The 15,701-nt window shown below is 44.0% G+C and overlaps 1 protein-coding gene across 9 annotated transcripts in view; it reads left to right on the top strand.

The window, feature by feature from the left end:
* Positions 1-15,701, top strand: part of AFDN (afadin, adherens junction formation factor) — a 414,469-nt gene that overhangs the window by 125,676 nt on the left and 273,092 nt on the right. For all 9 annotated transcript variants that reach the window (XM_030195932.1, XM_030195930.1, XM_030195924.1 and 6 more), the window contains exons 5-6: positions 445-605; positions 1,038-1,195. In XM_030195932.1, the coding sequence (XP_030051792.1) occupies positions 445-605; positions 1,038-1,195 (319 nt within the window). The remainder of the gene's footprint in view (positions 1-444; positions 606-1,037; positions 1,196-15,701) is intronic.

Below are 15,701 nucleotides of genomic sequence, written 5' to 3'. Positions count from 1 at the left end.
GATGTTTAAGATTTCTGTCCCCATGCAACTCTCTCTAGTTCAGAGGTTCCCCCCTCCCAATCCTCCTCCCTGGGGAAAATAAGGTTTTCTAACCCTGGGAACTAACCTACTCTTTCCCTTTCCACACTTAGGGGATCCTAGGCTGCTGCATGACACTTTGCCTTAAGATTGGCTCTTCTTGCTTAGGCTCATGAAAGAGGTGCTTGTTAGTAACCTTGTGACCTTGGGCAAGTCACACAACTTTCCATTGCCTTAGTCAGAAACTTAAATTGTGAGCACTCTAGGGAAGGAGAAGTATTTAATGAATCTCAATGTAATTTGCCTTAAATTACAACTGAAAAAGGCATAAGCCAAATCCAGATTCTCCCACTCTCTCTCTATCATGTTTAACTGCACCAATATATTTGAATGTTGAATGCCCATGCTGCTTTTTATTTTTGATAGTGAGAATTCACGGCTTGCTGCTGAGGTGTACAAAGAGATGCCAGAGACCAGCTTCACTCGTACAATATCCAATCCAGAGGTTGTCATGAAGCGGCGGAGGCAGCAGAAGCTAGAAAAGAGAATGCAGGAATTCCGGAGCTCAGATGGCCGACCAGACTCTGGTAGGTTTTCTGTTTCTCTTGTTTTCACTTTGGATGGATAGTGCTGTATGTGTCCCAGGGCTGCTGAATGGCTTTGTCCTGTTTTTTTATAAATTTGGATTCGCTTTATAAATCTCATTGAACAGATGTGAATTTCTAAAAGCATTACTTACAAATATTAAAATTCTAATTCTTGACTGACAGAGGCAGGAAATGTAATTCTGCAAAATCTTAACTTCCCATGCGAAATGTATGGATCTTAAGTATTTTATGCTCATTGAAGTGTAATTTTACTCTGTTACCTTTGGTGCCAGACGGAAGCCAAACCTTAACATCTCCATATTTGCTATTGGAGGCTCATTCATGATGTGACAGATCCCAAACCTGACTATTTTGCTGTCTGGGATTAGAAAAACACTAAATGGTTGTAATTTTTTTTTTTTTTTTTTGCAGGTGGAACACTGAGAATTTATGCAGACAGTTTAAAACCAAATATACCATACAAGACAATACTGCTGTCTACCACAGATACAGCAGACTTTGCAGTTGGTGAAGCTCTGGATAAGTATGGACTTGAGAAGGAGAATCCGATGGAATACTGCATTGCTTGTGTATGTAAATCTGTACCCTTCTTGAAGAAAACTAGCATACATGAACTAGAGAGAACTTTTTAATTATTGTAAATGATAATTCCATAGCGTCCCACAGATCAATCCAAAGACTTGTGGGTTATGTCCCTCTGCCAGCAGGTGGAGATAGAACTTCTGAGGTTCACTATATGTGATCATGTGCAGCCACCTAAACCTCAGTATTCCTACAGCTCTGTATTGATAGGCTCCTGACCTGTCCCCCGGGCCGAGTTGAGCATTTCTTGGGGTTGAGGTCTCCCTGCGTGGTGTGCTCTATTGGAGGACTACTCTGGTATGCGTCTCCTGGTCACTGCATGCTTGGTTGGCAATGCATTGGTGGCAGTGTCCTAGAAAATCTTTGCTTAGGAATTCCCCTGGCCACCCCGGACTGGGTGGTAGTGACTAAGGATGCCAGCCTGTTCTGGGGGACACATTGCTTGAGCCAGACAGTGCAGGGGACTTAGTCACCGATGGATGCCTCTTGGTCGATCAACTGGTTGAAGCTAAGAGCTATACAATTGGCACTTCAAATGTTTCAGAGGTTGTTTCAGTGATGGCCAGTTCGAGTTCTTTCAATGTTACAGCGGTAGAGTATGTCAACAGACAGGGGATGGCACCAAAACTGCCCCACTTACTAAGGAAGCATCTCTGCTCTGCCTTTGGGCGGAGCAGTGCCTACCCCTCCTCTCAGCAGCGCATGTTGCAGGATCCTTGAAATTCAAGATGGACTTTCTCCGTTCCCATTCGTTGGATCTAGGGGAGTGGGAGCTGTAGAGTCAGACGTTTGCTTGGTTCACAGAGCGCTGGGGGACCCTGGCAATTGATCTCTTGGCTCAGGGGATCAACACAAAGGGTTACGTGGATAGTGATTACCACTATGTTGCAAATGCGGAAGTGTTCCACTTTGGCTGCCTACATGTGCGTGTGGCAGACATTCGAATCCTTGTGCGAGGCAGTGGGCCTCTGAGAAATGTCCGCATCGGTATTGGCCATCCTTGCTTTTTTGCAGTTTGGGCTGGATAAGTGTTTGTCTTTGAGTTCTTTGAAGGTTCAGGTGGCGGTTTTAGTGTGTTTTAGAAGGCGCCTTCAAGGATCCTTGCTGGTTTCCCATCTGGATTTTGTACACTTTTTGCGTGGAGTGAACCACCTGTGTCCACCGCACCTTCCAGTGCTCCCTGCTTGGAATCTTCTTCAGGTATATTTCTTCAGGTATATTAGTGAAAGAAGAATGACTAAAAAGGGAATTGTGAGACTAAAAGATACAGTGAACCGCTATGTAGATAATGATGAAGGAAAAGCCAATTTGCTAAATAGATACTTTTGTTCGGTTTTCACTGAAGAAAATCCTGGAGAAGGACCGCGAGGGACTGGCAAAAGTACACCTGAGAATGGAATGGATATAGCACCGTTCACGGAAGAGTGTGTATCAACAACTTGGAAAGCTAAAGGTGGACAAAGCCATGGGACCGGATGGGATCCACCCCAGAATATTGAGGGAGCTCCGAGAGGTCCTGGCGGGTCCTCTTAAAGATTTGTTTAATAAATCCTTGGAGACGGGAGAGGTTCCGAGGGACTGGAGAACGGCGGAGGTGGTACCTCTTCACAAAAGTGGTGATAGGGAAGAAGCTGGAAACTACAGGCTGGTAAGCCTCACTTCGGTTATTGGAAAAGTAATGGAAGCCATGCTGAAGGAAAGGATAGTGAATTTCCTAGAAGCCAACAAGCTGCAAGATCCGAGACAACATGGTTTTACCAGAGGGAAATCGTGTCAAACGAATCTCATTGAATTCTTTGATTGGGTAACTGGAGAATTGAATCATCGACGTGCTATAGACGTAATCTACTTAGATTTTAGCAAAGCTTTTGACACGGTTCCTCACAGGAGGCTCTTAAATAAACTAGATGGGCTGAAGATAGGTCCCGAAGTGGTGAACTGGATTAGGAAATGGTTGACGGACAGACGACAGAGGGTGGTGGTACTACTACTACTACTACTATTTAGCATTTCTATAGCGCTACAAGGCATACGCAGCACTGCACAAACATAGAAGAAAGACAGTCCCTGCTCAAAGAGCTTACAATCTAATAGACAAAAAAAAAAAAAAAAAAAAAAGTAAGCAAATCAAATCAATTAATGTGAACGGGAAGGAAGAGAGGAGGGTAGGTGGAGGCGAGTGGTTACAAGTGGTTACGAGTCAAAAGCAATGTTAAAGAGGTGGGCTTTCAGTCTAGATTTAAAGGTGGCCAAGGATGGGGCAAGACGTAGGAGCTCAGGAAGTTTATTACAGGCATAGGGTGCAGCGAGACAGAAGGCGCGAAGTCTGGAGTTGGCAGTAGTGGAGAAGGGAACAGATAAGAAGGATTTATCCATGGAGCGGAGTGCACGGGAAGGGGTGTAGGGAAGGATGAGTGTGGAGAGATACTGGGGAGCAGCAGAGTGAGTACATTTATAGTTTAGTAGAAGAAGTTTGAACAGGATGCGAAAACGGATAGGAAGCCAGTGAAGGGTCTTGAGGATATCCTGCAAAGTCTGCAGAGTGAAAGGCCTACATTACCCAATTAGAGGGTAATAATACAACTGAGTACGTAGGCAGGGAAGGCCTTACCCTCTAGATTTTACTTCACATTCAATTAAATGTTGTTGGGATTTAGCTTCTCTATCTGTTCTTGATAAAATTGCTCCACTTGTAGACAAAGAGGTCAGGTTAGACAGGAAATCTCCCTGGTTTAAAGCTGAGCTTAAATTATTGAAACAAACTTGTCATCACCTTGAAAGATCATGGAGCAAATTTATGCTAAGTATATCTGCTTTGAACCATCATTGTCAAAACAAGATGATTCTCAAAACTTACTTTTTCTGGCAAGCGTTTGAGGAAGCCTGAGAGCTGGATTTTGGGAGTAAGGAGAGACCATTAGGTGACCCTCTTCACTTTCCAATTCTTGTTTGTTTACTGTTTCTTTTAATTAGTCTTCTTTTGCCTGTTTAATGCTTTCTTTTCTTCTAACATTACTTTTAATATTATAAACCGATATTGCATTGAATTGTGGTATATAAAGTTTGACAATAAACATAAACTTAAGCTATGCAATTAAATTAATACCAGGTAAAATAAGGTAAATTTAAACTAAGAGGTTGTTGTGATTGTTTCGCTTATGCATATTGCAATTGTGGTAGATGGAGTTCGCTCGGAGGAGGGAAAGGTGAGTAGCGGAGTGCCTCAGGGATCGGTGCTGGGGCTGATTCTGTTCAATATATTTGTGAGTGACATTGCCGAAGGGTTAGAAGGTAAAGTTTGCCTATTTGCGGATGATACTAAGATTTGCAACAGAGTGGACACCCGGGAGGGAGTGGAAAGCATGAAAAGGGATCTGAGGAAGCTAGAAGAATGGTCTAAGGTTTGGCAATTAAAATTCAATGCGAAGAAATGCAAAGTGATGCATTTAGGGAGTAGAAACCCACGAGAGACGTATGTGTTAGGCGGTGAGAGTCTGATAGGTACTGAGGGGGCGAGGGATCTTGGGGTGATAGTATCCGAGGATCTCAAAGCGACGAAACAGTGTGACAAGGCGGTGGCCGTAGCGAGAAGGTTGCTAGGCTGAATAGAGAGAGGTGTGATCAAGAGAAGAAAGGAAGTGTTGATGCCCCTGTACAAGTCCTTGGTGAGGCCCCACCTGGAGTATTGTGTTCAGTTTTGGAGGCCGTACCTTGCGAAGGATGTTAAAAAAATGGAAGCGGTGCAAAGAAAAGCTACGAGAATGGTATGGGATTTGAGTTCCAAGACGTATGAGCAGAGACTTGCTGACCTGAACATGTATACCCTGGAGGAAAGGAGGAACAGGGGTGATATGATACAAACGTTCAAATACTTGAAAGGTATTAATCTGCAAAAAAATCTTTTCCGGAGATGGGAAGGCGGTAGAACGAGAGGACATGAAATGAGATTGAAGGGGGGCAGACTCAAAAAAGATGTCAGGAAGTATTTCTTCATGGAGAGGGTGGTGGAGATGAAAACGGTAATGGAATTCAAACATGCGTGGGATGTGCATAAAGGAATCCTGTGCAGCAGGAATGGATCCTCAGAAGCTTAGCCGAAATTGGGTGGCGGAGCAGGTTGGGGAAGAGAGGTTGTTGGTTGGGAGGGGAGGATAGTGGAGGGCAGACTTATAAGGTCCGTGCCAGAGGCGGGACTGGTGGTTGGGAGGTGGGAAATACTGCTGGGCAGACTTGTATGGTCTGTGCCCTGAAAAAGGCAAGTACAAATCAAGGTAAGGTATACACATGAGTTTATCTTGTTGGGCAGACTGGATGGACCATGCAGGTCTTTTTCTGCCGTCATCTACTATGTTACTATGTTAATCTGGTCTTGCGTGCGGTACCAGTCAAATAGCCTCCGACAAAAAAGCTCCCGACATAATAGCCCCTGACATAACAGCCACTGTCAAAATGGCCTGCCCACAATATAGCCCTTGACAAATTAGCACTCCGACAAAGGGTCCCGATCAGGCTGCCCAGAATATGGCACTGCATTTTTTTTTCCTACTAATCTTACCTTGCCAAACAGGATAAGGTTGGTAAGGCTATGAAAATGATGACCATGTTGTTTTTTTTATTTTAATTAGCATGTTGAGGGAAGAATAGTTTCCTTAAACAGCAGAACAGATCATGAATACCAGTTGGTAGCTATAGAATTTTGTTTATATATGCCTTATACAATGCAATGCTGGTAGGAGCCTCATCAATGAAGATTTCACTTGTAGTTCATCTTTTTTTGTGATGTTATTTTTTTCTAGGGGGCTATTTTGTTAGGGGCCGATTTGTCCAGGGCTATTTTGTCAGGGCTATTATGTCGGGTGCTCTTGCGTGCATTTCAACGTCCTCCCTTTGAGCCTTTGGATCATTTGTCCTTGAAAGATCTTACACTGAAGGCGGTGTTTTTGGTGGCCATTGCATCGGCAGAGAGGGTCTCGGAGCTGCAGGCCTTAAACTACAGAGACCCGTTTCAACATTTCACCAAAGCAGTGGTGTCTATTCGAACGGTCCCCTCCTTGCCTAAGGTGGTCTTGCATTTTCATCTGAATCAGCAAGTATTCTTCCTGGTGTTTTGTAGGGTGCCATTTGGATCGTCTTTTTGTCCTCTTCGCTGGACCCAAGAAGGGGGATCTGGCCTCCAAGGCAATGGTGGCCCTCTGGCTGGGGGAGGCTGTTTCTTCAGTGTACATCTCGTCAGGGAAAGCTCCGCCGTTGAAAGTGCGGGCACATTCCACCAGAGCGTAAGCGACTTTGGCAGCCAAGTCCTGCTTGGGCTCCTTAGAGGATATTTGCCAGTTGGCGACTCAGTCCTCCATACATACCTTTTCTAAGCATTATTGACTAGATATGACTGCGGGGAGGGACACCGTGTTTGGAGCTGTTGTCCTGGCAGCTGGGGTGTCAGTATCCCGCCCTAGTTGAGGACTGCTTGGGTACATCCCACAAGTCTAAATTGATCTGTGGGATGCTATGGAAGGTAAAATTAGTTCTTAACCTGATAATTTTCTTTCCGATAGTCCTGGCAGATCAATCCAGAGGCCCTTCCCTGTGTATCTGTTTCTCAGTGTGTTTTTTGATCTGTTAGTGTGTTCAGTTTTCAGTTACTGTTGCATTGCCAGGTCCAGGTTTGAGCAGCATGCTGTTTCCTCTTGCGGTAGCGGTTGAAGAAGAGGCAGGAGAGTTTTTTTGTATCTTAATGGTTTGCTTGTTCACTCTGCTTTGGAAGAGACAATACTGAGGTTTAGGTGGCTACACATGACCACATATAGTGAACCTCAGCAGTTCACTGTATTTCCACCTGCTGGCAGAGGGACATAACCCACACGTCTCTGGATAGATCTGTTGGAACTAAGGGAAAGAAAGTTATTAGGTAAAAACTAATTTTACCATTTGAAGTAGATTTTCTAGATAATCTGTACTGAAAAGTATAATTTATTTAAAATTTGATGCCTTTCAATCTCTTTCCCACTCTCTCCAGTTTCAGCCAGTGTATTTGGGTAAGAACTGGTGCCATTTCTGGCCTTGAATGCTGGAGGGAAACCTCCCTTATTAGAGAGTGATATGGGGACAGAGTTACTCCCCGTCCCTGCGAGAGCTGTTTGATTTCATCTGTACAAACCTAGAACAGTTTATGATTTTATATTTAAATCCTTTTATTAAAAAAGACATTTCTTTACAACTGTTCTATAAATTATAAACAATACAGAACAAGGATCAATAAGACCATTCTTCTCCCCCCCTCACAAATATCCCTTCCACTATTAGGAAAATTGAACAAGCCAAATTAGTACAGAATGCTACATAGAAAATTCATGTTAAGAGTACCTGGGTCAGACACAGAGAAAACAAATGCCAAATACAGAATAGCTGACCAAAAATGATAGACATAAATTAACCCAAAATTCCAAGAAGACACAACATTAAAAAAAAAATAGAGATGCATTTTCTTCTGTACTGTGCAAATTATAAAGATAGCACATGCCAGGAATGGTATTAGAGGAGTGCAACTAGGGCAACCGCCCCTGCCCCCCCCCCCCCCCCACTACGGGAACCACCCCCTGGCCAGAGAGCCCTAAGCCTGCTGGAAGCTGAAGAAGGCACAACTTGGTAGTGGGCTTTTGTGTCCCCTCCCAGATTTCTAACCCCAGCTCTGGCAGGATACACATTTCAAATCTGACATGCTCTAATCACAAATAGTATTTTCTCTACCTTTTTGTTGTCTGGTCACTTTATTTTTAAAATCATGTTGGTCCCAGGCTCTGGTTTCAATCTGTCTTCTTTTGACTCACTCGCCAGGGTCTCGTGCCCATTTGACATTTCTTCTTTCTCCATGCTCCCCATCCACCTTCCATCTCTGTGTACCTACCTTTCTCCATGTTCAGCGTCTCCCTTCTCTGTGGCCCCTATACTTCCTTGTCCAGCATCTCCCCTGTGTCCATCTCCCTAAATTCACCATCACCACTCTGTCCCTATCCCCTCCCCCTGTGTCCAGCATCACTCCTCTTTGCTCCTATGCCTCCCCAAGTCCAGCATCTTTCTTCTGTGTTCCTGTTCTCCCCAGTGTCTAGCATCTTCCCCCTATATCCATAGACCCCCTTCCATGACTGACACTTCTCTTTGTGTACATATACCATCCACATGCAGCATATCCACTTTTTTATTTTGTTACATTTGTACCCCGTGCTTTCCCACTCATGGCAGGCTCAATGCGGCGGGTAATGGAGGGTTAAGTGACTTGCCCAGAGTCACAAGGAGCTGCCTGTGCTGGGAATCGAACTCAGTTCCCCAGGACCAAAGTCCACCACCCTAACCACTAGGCCACTCCTCCACTTTGTATTCCTGTCCCTATGCTCCCTTCCATGCCCATAGACTCCTCTCTGTTTCTGTATACCTCGGTGTCCTGCTTATCCCCTCTTCCTCCCCCACACCAATGTGTGTCTCCCTCTCTCTTCTTTCCCTCCCTCCATCGTGTTCAGTATTTCACTTCATCTTCCTTCATCTCCTTGGGAAGGGAAAGAGAGATTCCAAACCTTCTCTTCCCCCTTCTGGTCCAGCACCTCTATCCCGTCCCTTCAGCAGCCCCCCTCCCATTGATCCAGTGTGTCTCTTCCCTCCTATGGGTTCAGCACTTTCTTCTCCTCCTCCTCCCACTGTGGCTATCTATACCTTATGGAGCAGACAGCGATCCCCACAGACCTGCTCCGGAGCCTTCCCTCTACTAGTCCCGCCTTCTGATGCAACTTCCTGTTTGTGAAAACAGTAACTTGCATCAGAAGGTGGGATCTGGCAGAGGGAAGGCCCCTGGAGCAAGCCTGTGGGGATCGCTGTCGGCTCCATAAGGTAGAGACCGCATCATAGGGGTTTGGTGGAGGAAGACATAGATGCTGGACCCGTGGGAGCAGTAACCACAGATTTTTTTATTTTTTTTTTTGTTGTACCGCGGGAGCAAGACTTTATAAGATTCCCTTGGTGTGGTATAAAATTTGTTGTGTTACTGCAAGACTTTATACCGTTGCCATGGTGTGGTATAAAATTTTGCACCCCCGATAAATGAGCCAATTTTTTTTTTTTTTTTTTTTTTTTTTTTTTGCAACTGTGAATTTACCGCTGGTCCCCAAGTCATTCTCTAGTCCTTATCCCTGCACTTTAGCCAGCTGAGTTCTTAAGCACCCTTGGATTTAATCTGTCTTCTAACACTAGCATCCTTTTTACTGAAGCACTGTGGCCTAAGTCACTGTGTCAGATCCCATTGTCTGGTCTCTTTATTTGAATTTGTTTCCTTAGCATCCTCAAGACGATTCCAGAATTTTGTAGGTGTTATGTCTATTAATCAGTAGGTACAGAGAGAGCACAGCACAATTCTGTATTCTCTAAATATGCAGCTCTAACAATTATTCCCGTCTCCAGCAGGTAGAACTGGATGTGCTTAGCTAGTTTAGTCTAAAGGTTATCTGTCAGTGAACTTGCCCAGGGGTAGTTGGGGGGGGGGGGGGGAACGGGACAGGTTGTCTTATTATTCATGTAGAATGATATTTACTCTCAGCTGGATGTACATTTGATTCAACCTTCAATAATGGACCCATTTCAGTATGGTTTCTGCAAGGTACATAGCACTCATTAGCGCAACATAGTTTTTCTTCAGACCACCAGATCTTTGATCATTTGTGTATCTTTGGCCTTGCAGGGACTGTACTGAATTGGTTCGAGTCTTTTTTGACTGGTAGGAAGCAGGAAGTCTTTGTAGGGTCTCAATTGACTGTTAAAAAGTGGAATATTGTAAGGTTCTTCCTTTGTTTGCTGTCCTGTTTGATTTGTACTTGGTTCCGTTGTGTCAATTGTTGCAGTCTTTGGGATTTCAAACCATATTTGTGGATGACATTCAGTTGATACGACCATTAACATTGGCCACCTCTGTGATGGTGGTACATTTGCCAAATCCAGAGGCCACTACTCCATCCTCATCCTCCTTGATCTATCCGCTGCTTTTGACACTGTGAATCATGACTTACTTCTTGCCACACTGTTCTCATTTGGGTTCCATGGCTCTGTCCTCTCCTGGTTCTCCTCCTATCTCTCCCACCGCACCTTCAGAGTTCACTCTCATGGATCTTCCTCCACCCCTATCCCCCTATCTGTTGGTGTTCCCCAGGGATCGGTCCTTGGACCCCTTCTCTTCTCAATCTACACCTCTTCCCTGGGCGCCCTGATCTCATCTCATGGTTTTCAGTATCATCTCTATGCTGATGATAACCAGCTATATCTGTCCACACCAGACATCACCGCAGAGACCCAGGCAAAGGTATCAGCCTGCCTGTCCGACATTGCTGCCTGGATGTCCAACCGCCACCTGAATCTGAACATGTCCAAGACCGAGCTCATCGTCTTTCCACCAAAACCCACGTCTCCTCTTCCTCCACTTTCTATCTCAGTTGATAACACCCTCATCCTCCCCGTCTCATCTGCCCGCAACCTCTGAGCCATCTTTGACTCCTCCCTCTCCTTTTCTGTGCATATCCATCTGACTGCCAAAACCTGCCGCTTCTTCCTCTTTAACATCAGCAAAATTCGCCCTTTCCTCTCTGAACACACCACCCGAACTCTCGTCCATGCTCTCATTACCTCTCGCCTTGACTACTGCAACTTACTGCTCACTGGCCTCCCACTTAGCCATCTATCCCCCCCTTCAATCTGTTCAGAACTCTGCGGCACGTCTCATATTCCGCCAAAACCGATTTACTCATATCACCCCTCTCCTCAGGTCACTTCACTGGCTTCCAATCAGATACCACATTCAATTCAAGCTTTTCCTTCTTACCTACAAATGCATTCAGTCTGCTGCCCCTCACTATCTCTCCTCCCTCATCTCCCCCTATGTTCCCGCCCGTAACCCCCGTTCACAGGACAAATCCCTCCTCTCTGTACCCTTCTCCAACACCGCCAACTCCAGGCTCCGCTCATTCTGCCTCGCCTCACCCAATGCTTGGAACAACCTTCCTGAGCCCTTAAGCCAAGCCCCCTCCCTGCCCATCTTCAATGCTGCATTCGGCACCTAACTCTTAGCATTCACTAAATCCAGACTGCCCCAATTTGACCGCCCCTATCGGACTGTCCGTTCACTTGTCTCTTAGATTGTAAGCTCCTTGAGCAGGGACCGTCCCTCTATGTTAAATTGTACCGCGCTGCGTAACCCTAGTAGCACTTTAGAAATGTTAAGTAGTAGTAGTAGTATTTTCAAGAAATATTTGGTGGCATGTCTGCTTGGATGAGGAGGATCAAATTGTTGTTGAATGGTTGAAAGACAGAATTGTTGGTGGTCATACATACTCTGGCTTCTGATATACCCTTGGAATTTCAGCTTTCTCATGCTTAGATTAAGGTGTCCCATGAGATCTGTAGTCTTGGAATATTACTGGACTCCCAATTCTTTTAGGCCATATCTACAAATGGTAATCAGAAATTCTTATTTTAAGTTAGTTATTGAGCAAGTTGCAACCAATGCTGCCATTATCAGATTTTACGGTGGCTTTGCAGTCACTGGTGTTAGGTGGGATTGATTACTGCTACATTGTTGTATTCAGTCTTTGCAAGTTGTACAAAATTCTGCAGGATGACCTTTATTAGGTTTTTCTAAATTTGAACATGTAATACCCCATCTTGTTAATTTGCGCTGGCTGCTAGTAGCGTGTATTAAGTTCAAATTGTTCTTAATGGTTCGCATAGGACTGTATCATGATTGCTTTTTACCTGTGCAGCGTTTTACAGCCTTATATTTCCACAATTACTCTGCATTCTGAGGCAGATGCTCCAAACGCCAGCGTTGTACTGAACAGTGCTGGAGAAATACCGCTGGAACAGCGCAGAAGAAAACAGCCTAATGCTCAATGTCAATGAGATGCAAATATAGAAGCGCTCGTAGCATTGAGCATTTGAGGGTTCGGCGTAAGGACGGTGTCTGGTGCGTGCGTTGAAGAGTTGTGCATTCCCAGAATGCCAGAGAGGAGTAGGAGAAAGAGGTGCTGACCAGCACTTCAAGGAGAAAAAACTTCTGTATGAGTTCAGGTCTGTGTCGCTACCTACTTTTTCTGTGCTGCTGTGCTCTAGCATTTGTGCTTTTTCTCCCCTTTTCCCTTTAACTCTTCCCCCTGCCTTCATTTTTTCCTCCGTCCCTCCAGCATCTGCTACTACTAGTATTTCGGATTTGGTCACTTTTTTTTTGGGGGGGGGGGGGGGGGGGGGGGTGTTAAGTGCCAGTGCCTTTTAGTGTGTCAAGCCATGGCAAGACTATTAATAGACTGGACTGTTGTATTTACTGGATTCATGTTTTTGTATTATGTATGTGATTTTGTAATCTGCCTTGGATGAAGACGGGACTATAAGTAATTAACCATACCGTGCTATTCTTTCAATGTGGGTTGGGATTTAAATTCTTTTTGCAGAGTCCTTCCTTCTGGCTCTTGCGTAGTGTAACTTTGGGCATTGTTTTTCATTGTTGATGGCAGCCCCAGCTGAAGCGGTTGAGATGTATTCCTGCTGCTCCTTGGGTAAATGTTTTGCCTGTGTACGGGTGCTCAGGCAGTTTGCTCAGATGTTGAACCCAGGTTCCCTCTCGCATGTGACCTGTGATTTTTTTTTTTTTTTGCAGGAAACCATGGGAACAGTAGCTGTCTTGGATTCTTGATCTGACTGTTAGAATTTCTACTCTTCCCATGGTCTCTGCAGCTTCGAGTTTACACGGTCAGATTCCTATTTAAGCTTTCAAGGAATGTTTACCTCAGACATTGTTTTGCTAATGCACCAGGCTTACTTGATAAAGCGGCATCATGCTTCTACAGAATCTGCTGTTTCAGCATCTTCACTTACTTTCAACATTCAATACATAAGAGAGTTCAGATCAAGTGGAGTTGGATGACAATGAGTCTGGTCACTCAGCAACCTTTTTTTGATCAGGTTACCAGTATTTTTCAGATTTTCTACGGGGGAACCTTTGGATGAAGGGGAAGTACCACCAGAGGAACTTTCTACTCTAATTTCTAAGGCGCTCATACTCTTTCTGACCTTTTGTGTTCCATTCCCCCCCCCCCCCCCCCCAAACCTCCTGGAGTCCTCTATAATGGCTGGTATGAAGGGAAGTTCAGAAGCATTTCTAATGCTTTCTGCTATTCAGGGCTTGATTTCAGCTGATGGCAGTCCCCAGATGTGGGCTTAAGGTAGGAAGGGCTATGGTGTGCCTTTACCCATTAATTCCTGAAGAAAAGGAGAAGTCCCAGCTGCCTAGGGTGGACTCTGCTTATGGTGGTAATGAAGACTACTATCCCGGTTGAGGATAGTACCACATATAGGGATTTTCAGGACCATAATATTGAAGCACCCTCAGGTTGCTTCTGTTGGACTTAAAAGCTGCTATTTGTAATTCCTTTGTGGCTCAAGCTTCCCTTGTGTGACACAAAAAAAAGCACATCTCTAGAGCCAGACGTAGAAGAACAAAGCCAATCGTACTTAGCCCTATTAGAAGTAGGATTAGTACATGGCAGATGCATTCTGACTTGCTTAGCACCCTTGCTCATTTTATGGATTTCTTGGTGACAGTGCATTGTTTGCTGTGGTTGAGAAATTGATTTGTAAATGCAGCTTCCAAGACATGTCTGGTCAAGCTGCTTTTTAGAGGTAAGTTGCTTTTTGGCAGGACCTTAGCAATTTGATCAAGGAACTGGGGATTCAAAGCCACAGAGACTGCCAGAGGACAAGCCTAGATCCTCTGCTGCTTGTTCTTCCTCTTCTGTCCCTCAGTCAAAATATAGAAATTTTAAGTGATACTGACCAGACCGTCCTCCATATGGACAGTGTGTTTTCAGGCCAGTAAAACCTCCTTTGAGGTGGATATATAATCCGGTTCTTAGCCAAGGGTGTTTGGTGAACACCATTTATAACACTCGTTGATGGGGTCCAGGTCCATTCTTTGAAAATATTTAGCAGTACTGGAGGTTAAACAGCACAGGGAATTTAAGTGGGCAGGAATCTTTCCTGCCCACGTACATGGTTTTGAATATTGGGTGGTGTCTTTAGTGACTATTGCTTCAGCCAAGAGTGTGTCTAAACTTCAAGCACTTTCTTGTCTGAATCTCTTCCTTCATCTTGAAACAGGGGTTTCTCTGTGGATTCTGCCATTCTGTTTCCTTCTTAAGTCATTTCTCTGTTTCATGTGAATCAGTTGATAAAATCCAGAAGTTGTGTAAAGAAAGATTTAAGATTACTGATTAGATACTTAGACCAACAAATTTTGCCATTTAGATAGACGCTTCATTCTAATTGGAAAATCCACAAAAAGTGGCTTCTAATCCAATAATTTCCCCTATTGAAGGAAACCATAGCTTCAGCCTATATCCTAGCAGGTTGGTAGCTGTCTTCAGCTTTGAGAACTCATTCTTCAAGGGTAGCAGCCACTTCCTGGGGTGAAGTTGATGCTGTTTTGCTGACTGAAAATTGTAAAGTGGCAACTTGTTCATTCCTTTAAACATTATAGAGTGGACATAGCAGCTCATCCCCCACCCCATTCTTGAGGACTGCTTTTTTTTACATCCCAGAAATTCTGGAATAGTCTGAAGGATGCTAAGGAAGGAGGAATTGTGCTTTACCTGGTGATTTTTCTTTTTAATTCTCCAGACTATTTCAGAAGTCCACCCTTTTCTCTGTTTCATGGAAGTTAGTTTCAGCTTTTTTGCTGTTTTCCTTTCTTCAGGGATCAAGTTCTTTTGCAAAGGATGCTGTAGGTTCTTAGTTTCCTGATCTTGTTCAGCTGTGGTGTTCATTAAGGATGAAGAAGGTGGTTAAAATTTGGCTGTTTTCTTGTTCTTCTGCTCTATTTAAATACTGAATTGTTGGAGCAGCACACAGATATTATAGAGCATATAACATTTCTGTGTTCTTTGTCTCCATCTGATGATCGATGGACATACCTGAAAATTGTGAAATATCAGCTAAGCCATGATTTCCCCATTTATATTTTTATCACAGCTGTTCATTGATCAAAGGTTTTAATTGCAAGATCAATGGCGATCAAAATTATTGATCACATAAAGTGTCCCCCCCGCTCACATTTTCACCTGTGTAGTGCAAAATATATAGACTGCAGATGTCAATTCTCAAAACTGACATATTATACTTCAGTTACTATACTGAAAATAAAATCATTTTTCTTACCTTTGTTCGGTGATTTTATTTTTCTAATTATCTTATTCCCTGTCTCTGGTTCTGTTCCTCTGTTTGTGTTCTGAATTCTATTTTCATGGCCTCCTCTCTCCTCACTGTTTCTTTTCTTTGCTCTTCTCGTCTTCACTTCTTTCCCTGTAACATCTTTCATATTCAACTTTCTGCCATTTTTCTTCTTCCCTTCTTCCTTATAGGAGAGAGGAGCATGCTGCGATTAAGTGAGTTAAAATTATTAGTTTGCCAAAATGTTTA

The sequence above is a fragment of the Microcaecilia unicolor genome, chromosome 3 (genome assembly GCF_901765095.1).
Source record: "Microcaecilia unicolor chromosome 3, aMicUni1.1, whole genome shotgun sequence".
NCBI classification, from domain to species: domain Eukaryota; kingdom Metazoa; phylum Chordata; class Amphibia; order Gymnophiona; family Siphonopidae; genus Microcaecilia; species Microcaecilia unicolor.
The sequence above is the reverse complement of the archived record's forward strand: the minus strand, read 5'-3'. Positions and strand labels throughout refer to the sequence as shown.